The 18,657-nt window shown below is 44.9% G+C and overlaps 2 protein-coding genes across 6 annotated transcripts in view; one reads left to right on the top strand and one right to left on the bottom strand.

Annotated features, from left to right (window-relative positions):
- ENTPD5 (ectonucleoside triphosphate diphosphohydrolase 5 (inactive)) overlaps positions 1-5,274 on the top strand; it is a 57,719-nt gene extending 52,445 nt beyond the window's left edge. For 3 of the 4 annotated variants that reach the window (XM_050798788.1, XM_050798790.1, XM_050798789.1), the window contains one exon: positions 408-1,434. In XM_050798788.1, coding sequence (XP_050654745.1) covers positions 408-770 — 363 coding nt within the window. In that variant the 3' untranslated portion in view covers positions 771-1,434. The other variant, XM_050798791.1, reaches the window with a different exon arrangement.
- Positions 4,960-18,569, bottom strand: COQ6 (coenzyme Q6, monooxygenase). Of its 2 annotated transcripts, none has more exons than XM_050798827.1 (12): positions 18,407-18,569; positions 15,330-15,464; positions 13,417-13,475; positions 13,003-13,126; positions 10,620-10,750; positions 9,811-9,918; positions 9,665-9,727; positions 9,368-9,475; positions 7,157-7,359; positions 6,962-7,077; positions 6,626-6,792; positions 4,960-5,019 (listed from the first exon to the last, which is right to left on the bottom strand). In XM_050798827.1, the coding sequence occupies exons 1-12, from the start codon at positions 18,567-18,569 to the stop codon at positions 5,002-5,004; spliced, it is 1,395 nt and encodes a 464-aa protein (XP_050654784.1). In that variant the 3' UTR covers positions 4,960-5,001. The 2 variants fall into 2 exon arrangements, with proteins under 2 accessions (XP_050654784.1, XP_050654783.1); XM_050798826.1 differs by lacking the exon at positions 4,960-5,019 and adding an exon at positions 5,397-5,533.
- Between the last annotated feature and the right edge of the window lie 88 nt (positions 18,570-18,657).

Here is an 18,657-nt window from a genome sequence, read left to right on the forward strand (position 1 = left end):
CACTTGAACCTGGGAGGCAGAGGTTCCAGTGAGGAGAGGTCATGCCATTGCACTCCAGCCTGGGCAATAAAGAGGGAAACTCCGTCTCAAAAAAATATATATCAGTAATACAAAACTATTCTGGTTGAAGCAGAGATTGGGGGCCTGAAACTCCTCTATAATTTGGCCTCCCTTTTTCCTTTGAAGCGTTTCTAAGAAACCCCTAAAATTCTGAAGAAAACAAATTGATAAAACTGATACACACTAATCTAATCCTCTTCTGATATAGTTGAGGAATTTGGGTCTAAAGTTTTGCCCAAGGTCACTAAGCTAATTGAGATAGATACTGGCTTATAATGTGTTAAGTTCCCTATTTGGTTATTTTTTTCTTTTTTCTTTTGAGACCGAGTTTCGCTCTTGTTGCCCAGGCTAGAGTGCAGTGGTGCAATCTCAGCTCACCGCAACCTCCACCTCCCGGTTTCAAGCGATTCTCCTGCCTCAGCCTCCCAAGTAGCTGGGATTACAGGTGTGCGCTACCATGCCTGGCTAATTTTGTATTTTTTGTAGAGATGGGGTTTCACCATGTTGGTCAGGCTGGTCTCAAACTTCTGATCTCAGGTGATCCACCCACCTCAGCCTCCCAAAGTGCTGGGATTATAGGCATGAGCCACCACTCCTGGCCTTGTTTGTTTTTGAGACAGGGTCTTGCTGTGTCACCTAGGCTGGAGTGCAGTGGCATGATCTCAGTTCACTGCACCCTCTGCCCCTCCCAGGTTCAGCCCACCGAGTAGCTGGGACTACAGGTGTGTGCCACCAGTCCTGGCTAATTTTTTTGTAGAGACGGAGTTTTGCCATGTTGCCCAGGCTGGTCTTGAACTCCTGACCTCAAGCAATCCGCCTGCCTTGGCCTCCCAAAGTGCTGGGAGTACAGGTGTGAGCCACTGTGCCTGGCCCCATGTTTGGTTATCATTAGTGCTTAGGAAGAGGCACTTGCTTACATAGTAGGAGTTGAGAAGCTTGGTTTGTTCTTTTCTAGCCCTAAATCTATTCTCATCTCCTGACCATGCCCTTTCTACCGCATCTATTACCATTACAAGTTGCCTTGTCTGAAATTAGTGAATCAGAAAATAAAGCAGGGGATACTTTGTGTAGTTTCAAGGTTAGGGAAAGAGTTCAGAATACTGTCTGTCTAAACTATCTCTCTAGAAGGCCTGATGGGCCACGACCTGGGCCAGAAGCATTCAGTTCAGAGATGAGAATGGCAGGTGTAGGGGCAATGGCCAATAGGCCACGGCCAGAAGGAAATCGTTACAGAGTAGTGGGAAGCCTGCAAAGACTGGCTCCTGTCAGTTTCGCCATGGTTTGCCCATGTGGATATTCTTTGCCAGTATCGTCTGCCCGAGAGCTGTGCTTGCTAGAGTTGGAAATTGGATGAAAAGGTGAAGACTTTTTTTTTCTTCTTAACAGCTCACAAAGAAAGTGAACAACATAGAGACGGGCTGGGCCTTGGGAGCCACCTTTCACCTGTTGCAGTCTCTGGGCATCTCCCATTGAGGCCACGCACTTCCTTGGAGGCCTGCATTTGCCAACACCTTTTTAAGGGGAGGAGAGAGCACTCAGTTTCTGAGCTAGTCTGGGGACATCCTGGACTTGAGCCTAGAGATTTAGGTTTAATTAATTTTACATATCTAATGTGAACTGCTGCCTAACCACTCAAGAGTACACAGCTGGTACCAGAGCATCACAGAGAGCCCTGTGAGCCAAGAAGCTTTGGAACTTAACCTTGGAGTGAGAGCCCAGGGACAGGTCCCTGGGAACCAAAGAAAAATCTCATTTCAACCCTTTGAGTGCCTCATTCCACTGAATATTTAAATTTTCCTCTTAAATGGTAAACTAAGTTGACTTACTGCAATCCCATGACCCATCAATATCAGTTTTTTCCTCCCTGTACAGTGCCCTGCCCACCCTTATCTGCACCCACCTCCCCTGAAAAAGAGAAAAAAAATACCTGATTTTGCTTTCCACGTATAATTCAACACCACAAAATGGGACCATATCAGAATCTGTATGATCCTATTCTGTGTTAGCTCCAATCAGCCGAGAGCCATCCTAAATATTAGTAGGATGGAGAGTAACTCCTAACTGTGCATAGATTACAGCCTTAAGAAAGGGGGCCACCCAATCTCTGGGGACATGTTTTGGGAGGGTGTGGCTGCCTCATATAAGCTTACCTTTTCTTTAATCAGCATTTTATCAGTCAACTCTGGGATTAATGAACATATCCGACTTTATGGGTATGTGTATATTCAGTGCCAGTACCACCTCCCAGGCTAATGTGTTAACAGTGTTTTCTATGATTCTAAACTTGTTTTCTTTGTATTTCTAAGAAATACAACTAGGCCCTAACTTTTGGTCTGTGGTCAGAGGTCAGTGTCTGTGCTATTCCAGGATCTGTTATTTCAGTTTGCTCTTTTATTCTCTCCGTTTGTAACAGTACCTTCCTGTCCTGGCCCCTTACCACTTTTGCTAATATCCTCTGAATTATTTATCTAGTTCAGAGTTTCCAATACCGTTCCTGACAAAACCCCACTTGGATTTGGTTGGCTCTCTCAGCCACGTCAGTACAGTGGACCAACATTTCCAGGGAGAACCATATTTAATATCCCTCATGTTCTCTTTTTCAATCCAAGTGCTCAGAGCTCCTGACTGTAAATTATTTACCCCAAATTCATTATCTTGCACTTTTTTTTGAGACGGAGTCTTGCTCTGTTGCCCAGGCTAGAGTGGAGTGGCGCAATCTCAGCTCACTGCAACCTCCGCCCCCAGGTTCAAGCGATTCTCGTGACTCAGCCTCCTGAGTAGCTGGGATTACAGGCGCCTACCACCATTCCTGGCTAATTTTTGTATTTTTAGTAGAGATGGGGTTTCACCATGTTGGCCAGGCTGGTTTCCAACTCCTGAACTCAATTGATACACCCGCCTCCAAAAGTGCTGGGATTACAGGCATGAGACACTGTGCCTGGCCTTATCTTGCACTTTCTACATAATCATCCCTGCTTCTCATCTGCCCTGTAGTGCTCTTGGACCTGGAATACCTCCCTGTGGTCTGGCCCCTTTGCCTTGGTTCTTAACCTCCAGCTTCGTTCCAGGAGTGTTTGTATTTCCCCAAACTGATGGCTTTCACAGTAGACGGTTTCCATCCTCTCTCACAAAGGATGTTAAATATGCCTGGCCCTCACACAGTCCATGGGAAACCTTATTTTTTTTTTTTTTTTTTTGAGATGGAGTCTTGCTGTGTCACCCAGGCTGGAGTGCAGTGGCACGATCTCGGCTCAATAAATATTTACCATCTGCTATGTGCAAGTTACTAGACAAATTTGTTTCCTTGTCCCTAAAATTCTTGTCTTTAAATTCATTGTGGAATTTCTTTAGACTTCACACTGACTTTTATTACTAAGGTCACCATTATACCAACTGCCTTCCTCAAAATGCTTATAATGAAATAACAGAATCTTGAGTTGGAAACAGTCCAAAGAAATAAGCCAAGGTTGTACTCAGTACAGAATTCCCTAGAATTCCTAACAGGTTGTCATTCAGCTTCTGCTAAGGCATGTTCAAACAGCTTATTCCATTTGGAACTGCACCAATGTTAAAAAAAATTCCTTATATTGAGCTGAAATCTGTCTGTCTTCTAAGTGGTCTTAGTTCTGCTCTAATCTCTCCTTCCAGAATCTTTGGATCTTTTGAGGAAAGCTCCTCCCAAGTTCTTTATTAAGTGACATGACTTTTAGACCCCTTCTGCTCTTTGTCAATAAAAGTAGGGTGCCAGACCACAGAACGCTAATGTTGTCCATGTTTCCTCCATTAGAAACCAGTATTTTACAAGTGGTAAGCTTCCTTCACTAAAGACTGTTCCAGCTTGACAAATGCAGAGATGTAAGTCTCTGGTCTTTAATCACGGCGGGGGCCATTTTGTATAGCACAAATACCATCCAACAGACTCCTTTGGTCATCCCGAATACCTCCGAACTCTAGGGTAGATGCATTCTAACTCCAGAAACTTACCTATATCTATTTTGTTAACCTTGATTAGCCCTTCTGGAGAAGTAACCAATTTGTCCATTTTAGGAGCAATTTGGAATGAGAATTTTTATTTTTTTTCTGTAAGGTCCATCCTGCCTGCAGTTGACCCTTTGGGCTTCTTAAGAGGTCCTACAGATTCTAATAGTTTCCTCTTTGTAGATGTGTTAATATATTTAAAATACTTAGGACATGGCCTGGTACATGACAGATGCTGTTTAACATCATTGTCATATGAAGAACACTCTGTGGGCCAATGGAGGTGTGCCTTAAAATTCTTCATCTTGCCTGATTTTGTTTGCATAACTTCTGGAGAGTCTGTGTCCTCATCTAGGCCACTTTTCCATTTGTTGTGAAAGATGACCTTGTCCCTGCAGTCTCCGCCAGTAGTCACACAGCTTTTCACAGCAGCTGCCATCTTAATTCTTTTTCCTGAGATTCCAGGAAGGTTGCAACATTGTCACTTTTTTGTTCTAGAATCTTTTAAATTTTCTGCATTTGCCTGAAAAGCGCCCCTATAAGAATAGATTTCCCATGGCTCTAAAAATTATTCCCAATAATACCTTACTTGGTTCAAAAGCAGACTGTTTCCCCTCATTTCATCTCAAATCAGACTTTTGGGCAAGATGTTCTTCAGAGTAAGCAAATCCACAACCTAAAAATCTCTTCAAGAGGCATATCTGGTCTTGTGAAGAGACCTCTTCAAAAACCCACAGTAAAACTCCCTTCCCTCCAGTTGGCCACCAGTCTGCCACCAAACACGAACAAATTCTGCTGCTAATCGTTTCCCTTGTGATCTGGTTCCTGAGGTCTTCGGATCTGTGCAATGAATTATTTATTGTTTTATTAAACAGAGGTGTCCCAGAGAGGAACCATAAATAAAATGGAAATCTGGTGCTGTGATAAAGTAATAACTAGCATTAATGAGACCTGGTTTTCCTTTCAGAAAGTCCAGTGTACCTGTAACAAAGGTTAAAGCAATTTATATTTAATTTGCATTCTGATGTTAACTTTTAAACAGCAATTCTAACAAAAATGCATCAACTATTTCTAATTCTTACCTCTATCAAAAAACAACTGTATAAATTTAAGACCAACACTAAAACAAAAACAAAAAAACTGTAAATTTTCTCTTTAGAAATGATTGTTAACAATTGGAAATGAGTGTGACAGCACCTTGTGGGTTTTTTAGTAATAAAAAGCTCTTTTCAACCACATTGTAAGTCTTCCTTCAAAGTTTTTTCCTTTGGTCTGGCTAACGTACGCTCCTCACAGCAAATTATCATTCATTATTTGGGTGCCACAGGCCCATTAAGCAAAGAAGAAAAAGAGAATTCTAATGTAAAGTCAGTTTATTAAATTAAATAAGATCTTGAAAATATGTATGATGGGTCTTGGGGGAGGATGTTCTTTTTCATCAACATAATCTTTAGGAGAGGAGTACTCATTTGCTTGCAAAGGCCATAATCTGTTCCTGGAGAAAAAATATAAGTGAGTGAAACTCTTAACACTGTAAGGTGAAGAAAATAATTATTGTAGATAATTCTCTACAGAATTATTATTGTAGATAATAATCATGTAGATATTCTTCCCAAGAGTCCCTGTTTTATTTCAGCTAAAAAAAGGAATATATACGTATCTATAAACACATGTTTTGGAGACAGGGTCTCACTGTGTTGACTGGGCTGGAGTGCAGTAGTGTGATCATAGCTCACTGCAGCCTCAAACTCCTGGACTCAAGCACTCCTCCCTCCCCAGCCTCCTAAAGTGGTGGGATTACAGGCATGAGCCACTGCACCCAACAGAAAAAACGTATCTTTAAATGAAAGTTTTCAGGATGAAACCAGCCAAGCAGCGAAAGCAGCTTAAACATCTTCATCATTAGAAATTCCTATTCATTATTATTTTTTTTTTCCCAAGAGACTGGTCTTACTCTGTCACCCAGTCTGAGTACAGTGATGTGATCATAGCTCACTGTAGCCTCAAACTCCTGGGCTTAAATGACCCTCTTGCCTGAGTGTCCTGAATAGCTAGGACTACAGGCATGTGCCACAACACTCCCTATTCACTATTCTTAAGCCCTTCTTATTAGTTACTACTTAGATGTGGGCTGTAATACCTAAAAGCCTAGCAAGTACTCTTCTGCTCGTAACCCTTGAGAAGGCAGACACATAAAGATAATAATTTTACAGCCAAGAAAATTAATTCAAAGAAATTAAGAGCTGTGAGCCAGCCGCAGTGGCTCATGCCTGTAATCCCAGCACTTTGGGAGGCCGAGGCAGGCGGATCACAGGTCAGGAGTTCAAGACCAGCTTGGCCAACATGGTGAAACCCCATCTCTACTAAAAAATAAAAAATTAGTTGGGTGTGGTGGCAGGTGCCTGTAATCCCAGCCACTTGGGAGGCGGAAGCAGGATAATCACTTGAACCTGGGAGGCAGAGGCTGCAGAAATTGTGCCACTGAACTCCAGCCTCGGCGGTAACAGCAAGACTCTGTCTCAAAAAAAAAAAAAAAAAAAGAAATTGAGAGCTGTTTGCAAAGTCATTCCTCTGAGCAACCTCTTACTTTGAGTGGAGACACTGCATTTGTGGCCTGCAAGCCCCATGTCCTGAGCAACACAAGTGGGGCGGCACTGGTAGAATAGAGCCTTTTTAGTAAGTCTGTAGCAGCCAGAAGAGCAGTGTTGTGACGCTGTCTTTCCGTTTCATAACCTGTGAGGTGGCTCATGGAACCTGAAAGGCAGAGGAAAGATTAAATCCCTCATCCAATAATAAGGTTTTCTTCCCTCTCCTAGCAAGCCACCATATATATTTTATGTCCACTCCCTCTTGCTACTGTGGGCCCTGATTTTGCCTAACTATATGACCTCTGGATACTTCTCCACAGTACCTGAATCCTTACCTAAGTCCTTCCCATTGAAGGCTGCCGTACTGAGGTGATGGGCCAAGCTGGAGATATCCCCAAAGCCCATGTTGACACCCTGTCCTGCAAGCGGATGGACTCTGTGGGCTGCGTCCCTAAGAATAAAGCAGAGTTCAGGTGTGACGTCTGGCAGCAAGGTGAGAAGGGAGTGGCCCTGCTCTGTTATCATCTTACCCAATGAGCGCCACCCGAGGCCTGACGTACTCAGCAGCATGTCCCAACCCAAGAGGAAACAGAACTCGGCTTTTGGCATCCACCCTGGCTACGCTTGGGGGCAGCTGGCGAGCCGAGACCTTCGTGGGCTTCAGAAGGCCGACAGCATATTGCAGCATGGCACCAGCTGTGTCGATGAAGTCCGTGTGGTCAGCATCACTCCACTGAGCAGCACCAGCCACAAGACACACAAGGTGAAATTTGAGTAGCAGGGAATTAAAAATTCAACAAAGAAACCTTGTTTGTAACCAAAGCTTAGGCTAATGCTACCCAACTTGCCTACACTGATCTTGACAAGTGATAAGCCCCTCAAGTGCACAGCTCAACTTCTCATCGCTCCCCACAGGTTTTAAGATCAAGCCAAACTGCACATGAGCTGGCCCCTGCCTACTGCTGAGCTTCACCTTTCACTAGTCCCCACCCTCAATAACCATACACCAGCCACAGTATAGCTCATCACACAGTATCCTTCTACCTCCACGACTCTCCTCTGCTTAGAATGCCCGTCTCTATTTCATTAGGATAACACCTCAGAGCATCCAGAAGATGTCGCTTCTTTTTAACCCCTCCAGTCTTTCTCTGTTTCCTCCTATATGCTTCCCCAGCATCCTATGCATACTTCTATCACTGTACGGAGATTGTCATTTACGGTCTTCCTCGCCTGACTATGAACTTCCTGAAAGCAGAGACTGTTCTCAGTATCTCCAGAGCCTGCTACATAGAAAGGACAATTAATGGTGAATGACTGCACTGCAGAGGTCCTAGACCTGTGCCAGGAATATATACTAAATGGCCCAGAGTGGGGTAGTGTTCACCATTTATCTCAGAATCCACTTCATTATGTTCAGTTCCTTTCATTATTGTTGCTACTACAGAGCAGTGGAGTCTAGTTCTTTGGTGTGAAGGTGGCAGGCTTTGAGTGTCATTTAGGCTCCAAAAGTAATACTGGTACCCCTATTATCCAAAGGCTGTGTCTACTCCAGAATAGTTATTAGTATTTGTTGAGCACCTACAATCTACTAAAGATGTTCCATGCATTTTACAAAAGTTCTCTCATTTTGAAAGTCTTCATTCAATCCTGAGAAGTTAGTGATACTATTTATATTTTTCAGGAAATGAACAGGTAGAACCAGTATTGAACCCACCTACTAAGCTTACTCTTAAGCCCCATGCTGATATTCGCTCAGCCTTTCCCTAGGAATACTTCCAATGAATTAGGCTTGAAAGGTTCAGGTAGCTGGAACCTAGCAGAACTGTTCCAAGTGATGCAAGTGTTACAGCTTCAAAAAAAGGCCAATGCTAACCACCACCCAGGCAGCTGTTTCAGTCAGCCTAACAGCAGCCCACAACCCTCAAAAGGTTATTATTTATTATTTCTATTGTTTTGCATTTCCCTGTATGCCCTCCTCCACATAATCCAGACCAAGCATTATAGTTACAAAGTACAAAGGGACAGCTGACTGGTTACTCCTTTTTCCTGACTCAAAACCACCTTTCTGGCTGGGCATGGTGGCTCACGCCTGTAATCCCAGCACTTTGGGAGGCCAAGGCAGGCAGATCACTTGAGGTCAGGAGTTTGAGACCAGCCTGGCCAACATGGTGAAACCCCATCTCTACTAAAAATACAAAAATTAGCCAGGCATGGTGGCACATGACTGTAGTCCCAGCTACTCGGAGGCTGAGGCAGGAGAATCACTTGAACCCGGGAGGCAGAGATTGCACAGTGAGCCAAGATCGCACCACTGCACTCCAGCCTGGCAAGACTCTGTTTTTAAAAAAAACAAAAACAAAAACACATCTTTCTTTTTTTTTTTTTTTTTTTTTTTTTTTGAGACGGAGTCTCGCTGTGTCTCCCAGGCTGGAGTGCAGTGGCGTGATCTCGGCTCACTGCAAGCTCCGCCTCCCGGGTTCACGCCATTCTCCCGCCTCAGCCTCCCAAGTAGCTGAGACTACAGGCGCCCGCCACCTCGCCCGGCTAGTTTTTTGTATTTTTAGTAGAGATGGTGTTTCACCATGTTAGCCAGGATAGTCTCGATATCCTGACCTCGTGATCCACCCGCCTCGGCCTCCCAAAGTGCTGGGATTACAGGCTTGAGCCACCGCGCCCGGCCAAACACATCTTTCTGTATGTCCTCCTGCAACACATCATTAGCTGGGTATATTGATACTCACGAAGGCAGAGTTAACGGCATCCACAAATTTTTCCTCATCCATGCTAACTAGCTGTGCTGCATGTTCATGGGACGTAGACCAAACCAAGGAACTCAAGGTGTCTGAAAGCTGTGTCAAAAGAACACCAATACCAAGAGCTAAGATTCTTCTGCACTTGGGAACTCTCAAGCATAAAAAGATAAGAAGGGAACTTACAACCAGCCTGGACAGATTCCCTTGAAACCAGAAAAAGGCTGAGAGAAAGGGAAGAGGAAAGGCTGCATGCATGTGGGCAGACTGGCCAGAAGGACCTCTTACCGGGAGCAGAGCAATAGGCCCAGAGGGAAGAAATCTCTGCCAGGCTACGTTGTTTTCTGTGGCCTGCAACAGAGAGGAGAAAAGTTTCTCTGCGAAGTACCTAGTGCCTATGAATAGAGTCCCCAGATGGCAGCTCAGCATCTTACCTCTGATAAATGCAGAGTAGCCACAACAGCAGACTGGTCATAGTTCCAGCTCACATTCTGGATTCCAGCAGCCTGCCGTACTCCAGAGTTGTGACCATCTGCACCTATCTGCATGGACACACGAGCCTGCTAAGTCTTACAGCCTCTTCTTAAACTGCTTCAGAAGTTTTTCTCTGCCCCCTAAAGTTTCCTCCAGCTCTGATTGTTGGTGAGCCCATTCAGGATAATTCCATCAGGCCTGCTTCACTCAGAGCCCCTAGAGGCGGAGCCCCTGCACTGTGTCACCTCAGCCTCAGCCAACAAAGCCAAAGCTGGACATGACTCAAAAGGTGCCAGCCATGAGTTAAACTCAGCCAGGCCCTCCTGATATTTGAACTAGAGAGCAATAAGGAAAGTTTCAGTATGGGGCACACACTGGAGCTGAATAGTTCTGATGTAGGGTTAGGAATGGCTGCCATGCAAAAAGGGAAGCTTGTGAGCAGAAAGGAGAAAAATGAGAGGCAAGAGATCAATGACCACAGACTCCTCAGAGGGAAAGAACAGCCTCCATTCCCTACACTGTGGTGCCTGCCCTGTGAGGCCCAGCTATCTGTTATTTCATGACCTAAGACGGCCCATGAGATTGCTTCCTGTACAGAATTTAGGATGAGACCATCTCAACCTGAGCTGGCCTGAATGGGTACCAGTCCTTATAACCAAAAGGTTTGCCTAAAATTAAACTATAGCTTAGATCTAAAACCAGAGTCCCTAGAATCTAGGATAAGATGTAGATATACGAGACCCCTAGCAAAGTAAGAATCTTCAACTACCAACAATTTGGTCTGGAAGGTGCTGCCATCACCTAGGGTAATATGAACCCAAGGGCTGGAGTCTGCCATAGGAAATGGACAAGGCCAGGTATAGCGAATGGCTTTGCTCCTGTAGAGAACCGTCACTCGGTCTGGGGAGTTCAAAAGAGAGAAAAAAAAATTAGAAAGGCAGGCCACATAGGCTGAGGAAAAAGCCATAACTAAACCTAAAGCAAGGTCCCAGGACAGCAGTGTCTTGTCATTTAAGATTTAAAAAAAAAAAAAAAAAATCAGTAATTAATGCTATGGTCTGAGCTAATAAATGACAGAAGCCACAGAGGTAACTCAATGTCAAAAAAAGACACTGAAGTTCTCAGTGAACTCTGTCAGAGGCACTCTTTCTTACTGTCCACATGCTTCTGCGCCTCCATTTTCACTCAGCGCCTAAATGAGCCCGTGTGTGCTTTTACAGTAGACAAGCTGGGAATACCGTAGGCTGAAACAAATCCTAGACTACAAAATATTTTCTTCCAGCTGGAAACCATTTCATTTTTCTGGTCATAAAAACAATACGCTCTATAGCCAGGCACGGGTGGCTCATGCTTGTAATCCCAGCACTTAGGGAGGCTGAGGCAGGAGGATCACTTGAGCCCAGGAGTTCATGACCAGCCTGGGCAACATGGTAAAACCCCATCTTTACAAAAAATTAACCAGGCATGATGGTGCTCACCTGTAGTCCCAGTTAGTCAGGAGGCTGAGGTGAGATGATTGTTTGAGCCACTGCACCCCAGCCAGGGAAAACAAAGCAAGACCTTGTCTCAAAACAAAACAAAACAAAACACTATCTCCAAAAACATCAGACTGTATACATCATTTACAGCTTTTTGTATGTCAGTCAGTCATACCCTCAACAAAGCGATTTAAATAATAATAGTAAGCTCACTGTACAAGTTTGGACAACAAAGAAAGGTTAAAGTGGGGAAAAATCACCCTTAATGAAACTACTCAGAAACAACTGCAGTTACAGCTTTGGTGTATGGCTTTCCAGACAATTTCCTATGCATGTACATACACACACAAGTGTGATCATATGACCCAATATATTATGGAACAAATTTCTGAGTTATTAAATTTTAGATCCAAATTATCTTTAAAAGGTACATCGTGGTTCATTACATGAACTACTATTCAATATCAAAAAGCATTTAAGTTGCTTCCAATTTTTCTCTCTCTAGAACAGTAAGATATTTGCAAATCGCATAACTGATAAATTTATATTCAGAATATATAAAGAACTCCTATAACTCAAAAAGAGAAATAATCCAATTTAAAAACAGGCAAGGCTGGGCACAGTGGCTCATGCCTGTAATCCCAGCACTTTGGGAGGCCAAGGCTGGTGGATCACGAGGTCAGGAGATCGAGACCATCCTGGTGAACACTGTGAAACCCCGTCTCTACTAAAACTTCAAAAAAATTAGCCGGGCGTGGTGGCGGGCGCCTGTAGTCCCAGCTACTCAGGAGACTGAGGCAGGAGAATGGCATGAGAATGAACCAGGGGGGCGGAGCTTGCAGTGAGCGGAGATCGTGCCACTGCACTCTGGCCTGGGCAACAGAACAACACTCCGTCTCAAAAAAAAAAAAAAAAAAAAACAGGCAAAAGATTTTGAACAGACATTTCTCCAAAGTGGATACACAAATGGCCAGTAAGGACACGAAAAGATACTTGGCATCATTAGTTATTAAGGAAATGCAACCACAACTACCATGAGATACCACTTCACTCTCAACAGGATGGCTACAGTTTTTTTTTTAAAAGAAGGAAAATAAGTGTTGGTGAGGATGTAGAGAAATTGGAACCCTTATATACTGGTGGGAAAGTGAAATTGCATAGCCTCTTTAGAAAAGTTTGGCAGCTTCTGAAAATATTAAACATAGAATTATTATATGACCCAGCAATTCCTAAGTATCCAGCACTGTGAAATAATCATCAGAGAATTCCTTTTTTTGAGATGGAGTCTTGCTCTGTCGCCCAGGCTGGAGTGCAGTGGCATAATCTTGGCTCACTGCAAGCTCCACCTCCTGGTTCACGCCATTCTCCTGCCTCAGCCTCCCGAGTAGCTGGGTCTACAGGCACCTGCCACCGTGCCCAGCTAATTTTTGTTTTGTATTTTTAGTAGAGATGGGGTTTCACCATGTTAGCCAGGATGGTCTCGATCCCCTGACTTTGTGATCCGCCCGCTTTAGCCTCCCAAAGTGCTGGGATTACAGGCGTGAGCCACCACACCCGGCCATCAGAGGATTTCTTTATGGTGGACACTGAATATTGTAAAAGAGATCCTTTCTTCCAGTAAGTCCTAAGCAGTTCACTTCCCAATGAATGCAAGATGGAAGATGGGGGCCTCACCAGACACAGCCTCCAGCTGCTTAGTGAGAGAATGCATGATGACATCATTCTCCACAATATAGCCCATATCATCTAAATTATCCTTATCAAACATTATCAGGGCCTCTGAGCAGGCATCCCACACCTGGAAACACAAAAGGAAAGTTTGCATTAAAACCAAGAAGGAAACATCACTCAATCAGAAACAATATTGCTTTCCCAAGTGACAGAGCAGAAAAATCACAATTGTCAGCCTCTCTGGCAGGAAAATATAAAATTAGAAGATTCTGGGAATGCTTCTCCCCACTTCGTCAGACTGTGAACCTTGTCTGATTCCTCTTACATTCACAGAACACTTGAAGAAAGTGGACTCCGATAGCTTAACACAAGACAGACCAAAACATCTTGACAAAATTGAAAAAGATAAAGGGGCACCTGCATTCGCCGAAAGGCTCTGTATCTCATGTTGCAGATATGGTCCCAGGCACCAAAACCTACAAAAGAAAGGATCTATAGACCAGAGTGACCTCACAGGGACCTGGGCTCCCCCTTGTCCCTCCATCCTGTTATGTAAAGGGTTGTTTTCAGTATTCTTCAATAATACTCTCCACTTCTATCTTGTTTGATGTTAGTACCTAAGCTACTCTGTTCCCCAGTTCCAGGTTGCATAGCATGAAAAACCACCCAGCTTCTGCCGGGCGCGGTGGCTCACGCCGGTAATCCCAGCACTTTGGGAGGCCGAGGCGGGCGGATCACGAGGTCAGGAGATCGAGACCATCCTAGCTAATACGGTGAAACCCTGTCTCTACTAAAAAATACAAAAAATTAGTCGGGCGTTGTGGCGGGTGCCTGTAGTCGCAGCTAATTGGGAGGCTGAGGCACGAGAATGGCGTGAACCCGGGAGGCGGAGCTTGCAGTGAGCCGAGATCGCACCACTGCACTCCAGCCTGGGTGACAGAGCAAGACTCCATCTCAAATAAATAAATAAATAAATAAAGACCCAGCTTCCATGATCAAAAGGTCGAATCACATAAAGTAGGGGAAATAAAAAAAGAAAACTAAATCCATATTGTTCTTTTTCTTCATCATCCTATTGAAGTTATAAAACTCCTAAAAACAATTTTTAAAAAATTATTTTTACAAAGGATTTCTAGAAACTTAAAACCATTTGTCTTTTCTTTTTTTTTTTTTTTGAGACGGAGTCTCGCTCTGTCGCCCAGGCTGAGGTGCAGTGGCCGGATCTCAGCTCACTGCAAGCTCCGCCTCCCGGGTTTACGCCATTCTCCTGCCTCAGCCTGCGGAGTAGCTGGGACTACAGACGCTCGCCACCTCACCGGGCTAGTTTTTTGTATTTTTTAGTAGAGACGGGGTTTCACCGTGTTAGCCAGGATGGTCTCAATCTCCTGACCTCGTGATCCGCCCATCTCGGCCTCCCAAAGTGCTGGGATTACAGGCTTGAGCCACCACGCCCGGCCCATTTGTCTTTTCTTTTTCAAGATACAAGGTCTCAGTATATTGCCCAGGCTGGACAAACTCCCCGGCTCAAGTGATCCTCCCATCTCAGCCTCCCTAGTGGCCAGGACTACAGGTACACATGACTGTGCCTGGCACTATTTTTTATTTTTTAGCTCTTCATAGCGCTGAACAGATTTATTCACTGAGGAAATATTTACTGATCACCAACTATGTGCCAAATACAGTAAAGTGGGAAACCAAATGGACAAAGTCCCTGGCCTTCTGCAGTTAACATTCTACTTGGAGAGATGGACAATAAAAAACAAACACATAATATAATGCCAGGTAGCAGTAAGCATTATGAAGAAAAATAGAGCAGGGAAAGGGGCCAGAAAGTGATGGAAGAGTTTAATTTGAGATCGGGTGATTACAGACAGGATGGTCTGAGGGAAATATCCAGCAGACCTAATGACAGTTTGCTAACTGGTTCCACGTGTACACATTATTCATCTGCACCCCAAGAGCATTTCACATGCAAGCTCCCTAGCTTGCTAGAGGGCTTGACTCAGGATGAAGAGAGCACTGCTATTCAAAGTGAATGTTCATGATTAGTTCATATGATTTCAGTTCCACCAATTCATAATGACACAACATCACAAGTGAAGTCAACATGATGGACCCACATGCCTCAAGGATGCATTCCTGACAGGGAGTTGATGCAGTGGCAATTGCAGGGGTCCACATCTGCATTAGACTACCAATCCCACCCCCTCTCCACCCACCTCGGTGAGTTCCCTCCTTGTCAGAGGCTCTGATGACTCTGCCCCATGGGATACATTAGAAAGCTGAGTGGGAAAGGAGACTGGATCTTTGAAGAAGGATCTTCTACTCACTACTGAGAAGCGTTGCAGAGCCAGGAGAAATGGAGCTGACCCTGTTGCTGTAAGTTTCTGACAATTTCTCCAATACTTTCTTTGGACCCGCTTCTAGCAACAGGATTTTCTTGTCATGAAAGTGAATATCATACCCTAAAAAAATAAAAAAATAAAAAATTTATATCATTTCAGGAAAATCAAGTATTTCTTTTCCCATTACCAAGAGAAACAACAGAGTAACTACTTAACCCTTAGAGTATGAATTTCTTACAGAGAACATAAAGTAAACACTATACCCATGCAGAGTCCTAAGCAATAACATACACCACCATTTTAGCCATGAGAACCACCCGGGCCCACAACTGTAAGGCTTCTCCAAAGACCACTACATGCCACGTGCCAAGAAGCAAGTAATGGCAAACACCTAACTAGCAAACGAAACGCCCTAGAAAGGAAAAATGAAGTGAAAAAGTTATAGTATTTAAACACCAGTTCTTTCCAATCTCGAGTATTAAAGTCACTAAAAATTACAACTCCTGTTCAAAAGAAAAAGTAGAATAAATAAGCAAAATTCAATGCAGTCTCAAGATTAAACCAAGAATAAAGAATTACGAGTTTATAAAGGCTGGTGAGGTGGCTCACACCTGTAATCCTAGCACTTTGCAGGCCAAGGTGGGCAGATCACCTGAAGTCAGGAGTTCGAGACCAGCCTGGCCAACGTGGTGAAACCCCGTCTCTACTAAAAATACAAAAAAATTAGCCAGGCGTGATGGCGGGCACCTGTAATCCCAGCTACTCGGGAGGCTGAGGCAGGAGAATCACTTGATCCTGGGAGGCAGAGGTTGCAGTGAGCCAAGATTGTACCATTGCATTCCAGCCTGGGCAACAAGAGCAAAACTCCATCTCAAAAAAAAGAATTAAAGTTTATAAAAGAAAAGGTGGGCCAGGCATGGTGGCTCATACCTGTAATCTTAGCATTTTGGGAGGCCGAGGTGGGAGGATCGCTCAAGCCCAGGAGTTCAAGACCAGCCTGGGCAACATAGCAAGACCCTGTCTCTACAAAAATATATTTTTTTAAAAACTAGCTAGGCATGGTGGCACACCTGAGCCATGTTTGTGCGACTGCACTCCTACTTGGGGGACAGAGTAAAACCCTGTCTCAAAAACTAAAAAAAAAAAAAAAAAAAAAAAAAAAAAAAAAAAAAGGTCAGGCACAGTGGGTCACGCCTTGTAATCCCAGCACTTTGGGAGACCGAGGCGGATGGATCACTTGAGCTCAGGAGTTTGAGACCAGCGTGGGCAACATGGTGAAACCTCATCTCTACTAAAAACACAAAAATTAGCCAGGTGTGATGGCGGGCGCCTGTGGTCCCAGCTCCTCAGAAGGCCGAGGCAGGAGAATCACTGGAACCCGGGAGGCAGAGGTTGCAGTGAGCTGGGATCCTGCCACTGCACTCCAGCCTGGGTGACAGAGCGGAGACTCTGTCTCAAAAAAAAAAAAAAAGTTAGCTCCAGCCATACAGACAGTGAGTGGCCCCTCTTGCTGCAGTACCACAGCAGCTTTTGCTGTGGAGGATGGGGCACCGGGACACACTCTGTAGAGGGCACTAGCTTCTTCTCTTTTTTTGAGACAGAGTCTCCACTCTGTCACCCAGGCTGGAGTGCAGTGGCACAATCTCGGCTCACTGCAACCTCCCCCTTCCAGTTCCAAGCAATTCTCCTGCCTCAGCCTCCCAAGTAGCCATGAGAACCACCCTGTTACAGAAGGTCTATGATCTGCTTTAAGTTAAATTTTGTGTATCTTGTGAGATGAGGATCATAGGGTGGAAGAGCTGCCCTCAGACCAGGGTGTCCAATCTTTTGGCTTCCCCAGGCCACAATGGAAGAATTGTCTTAGGTCACATATAAAAAACACTAATACTAATGATAGCTTAGGAGCTTAAAAAAAAAAAAATCACAAAAAATATCTCATAATGGGCCGGGCATGGTGATTCATGCCTGTAATCCCAGCACTTTGGGAGGCAGGGGCAGGTGGATCACGAGGTCAGGAGTTCAAGACCAGCCTGGCCAATATAGTGAAACCCCGTCTCTACTAAAAATACAAAAATTAGCCAGGTGTGGTGGCGCGTGCCTGTAATCCTAGAGGTTGCAGTGAGCCGAATCCGTGCCATTGTACTCCATCCTGGGCAACAAGAGCGAAACTCCGTCTGGGGGGTGGGGCGGGGGGAAGTGAAAAGACTACAAAATGGAAGAAAATATTTGCAAGTCATTTATCAGATAAAGGACTTGTATACAGAATAAACAAAATAATGGCCAGGCAGGGTTGTTTATGCCTGTAATCCCAGCACTTTGGGAGGCTGAGGCAGGTGGATTGCTTGAGCCCAGGAGTTCCAGACCAGCCTGGGCAACATAGTGAGGCCTCGTCTCTACAAAAAAATACAAAAATCAGCCGAGTGGTGGCGCATGCCTGCAGTCCCAGCTATTTGGGAGGCAGAGGCAGGAGAATCAATTGAGCCAGGGAGGTTGAGGCTACAGTGAGCTGTGATCGTGCCACTGCACTGCAGCCTGGGCACAGAGGAAGACCCTGTCTCGAAAAATAAATAAAAATGACTCTTCCACTCAGTATTCAAAAGACAAACTGCTCAATTAAAAACCGGGCAAAGGGTCTGAATAGGCATTTTTCCAAAGAAGACACAAATGACCAAAAAACATGTGAAAGGATATTCAACATCATTAATCATTAGGGAAATACAAATCAAAACCTGAAGATCCCACTTTACTTACACCCACTACAATGTCTATAAACAAAAAGACAATGACAAGTACTGTCCAGGATCTGGAGAAACTGGAACTCTCATATATAAATAACCCTGGGAAGGCCTGCTTTCCCATGAGTAGAACAGACTCAGAACGCCCCTCCCACTTTTGACCCTACTGGGCCCTGAAGGACCACACGCATTCCAGCCTGCCCTGGGGTTCCTCTAGGAGGGCAGGGGAGAAACTGTCTTTGGACAAGTCGTGCTAGGGCTCTCACGGCTCTCATCGTGCCTCCGCGGCCCAGTGTCCCGCCACTAGTAGCCTGGAGAGGAGCTTACCCAAGGCACAGGCCATTGCAGCGCCCACCAGGCCTCCACCCGACACCACCACGTCATACACGGTGTCTGTTGAGGCGCCGGACCACCTGCGGCAGGACACCAGCGGGCTGCTGTAGGCAGCTGCACCCACAGGCCCGCATCGGCTCACGAGCCGGGCGGCCATGGTGCAGACCTGCGCCGTCGCACTCAGGCCTCCGGCAGGCCCAACTAGGTAGTGCTTCCGGAGCAGAGCACTCCAATCCCGTCCCGCT

Source organism: Macaca thibetana, chromosome 7, assembly GCF_024542745.1.
Source record: "Macaca thibetana thibetana isolate TM-01 chromosome 7, ASM2454274v1, whole genome shotgun sequence".
In the NCBI taxonomy this organism is placed as follows: Eukaryota; Metazoa; Chordata; class Mammalia; order Primates; family Cercopithecidae; genus Macaca; species Macaca thibetana.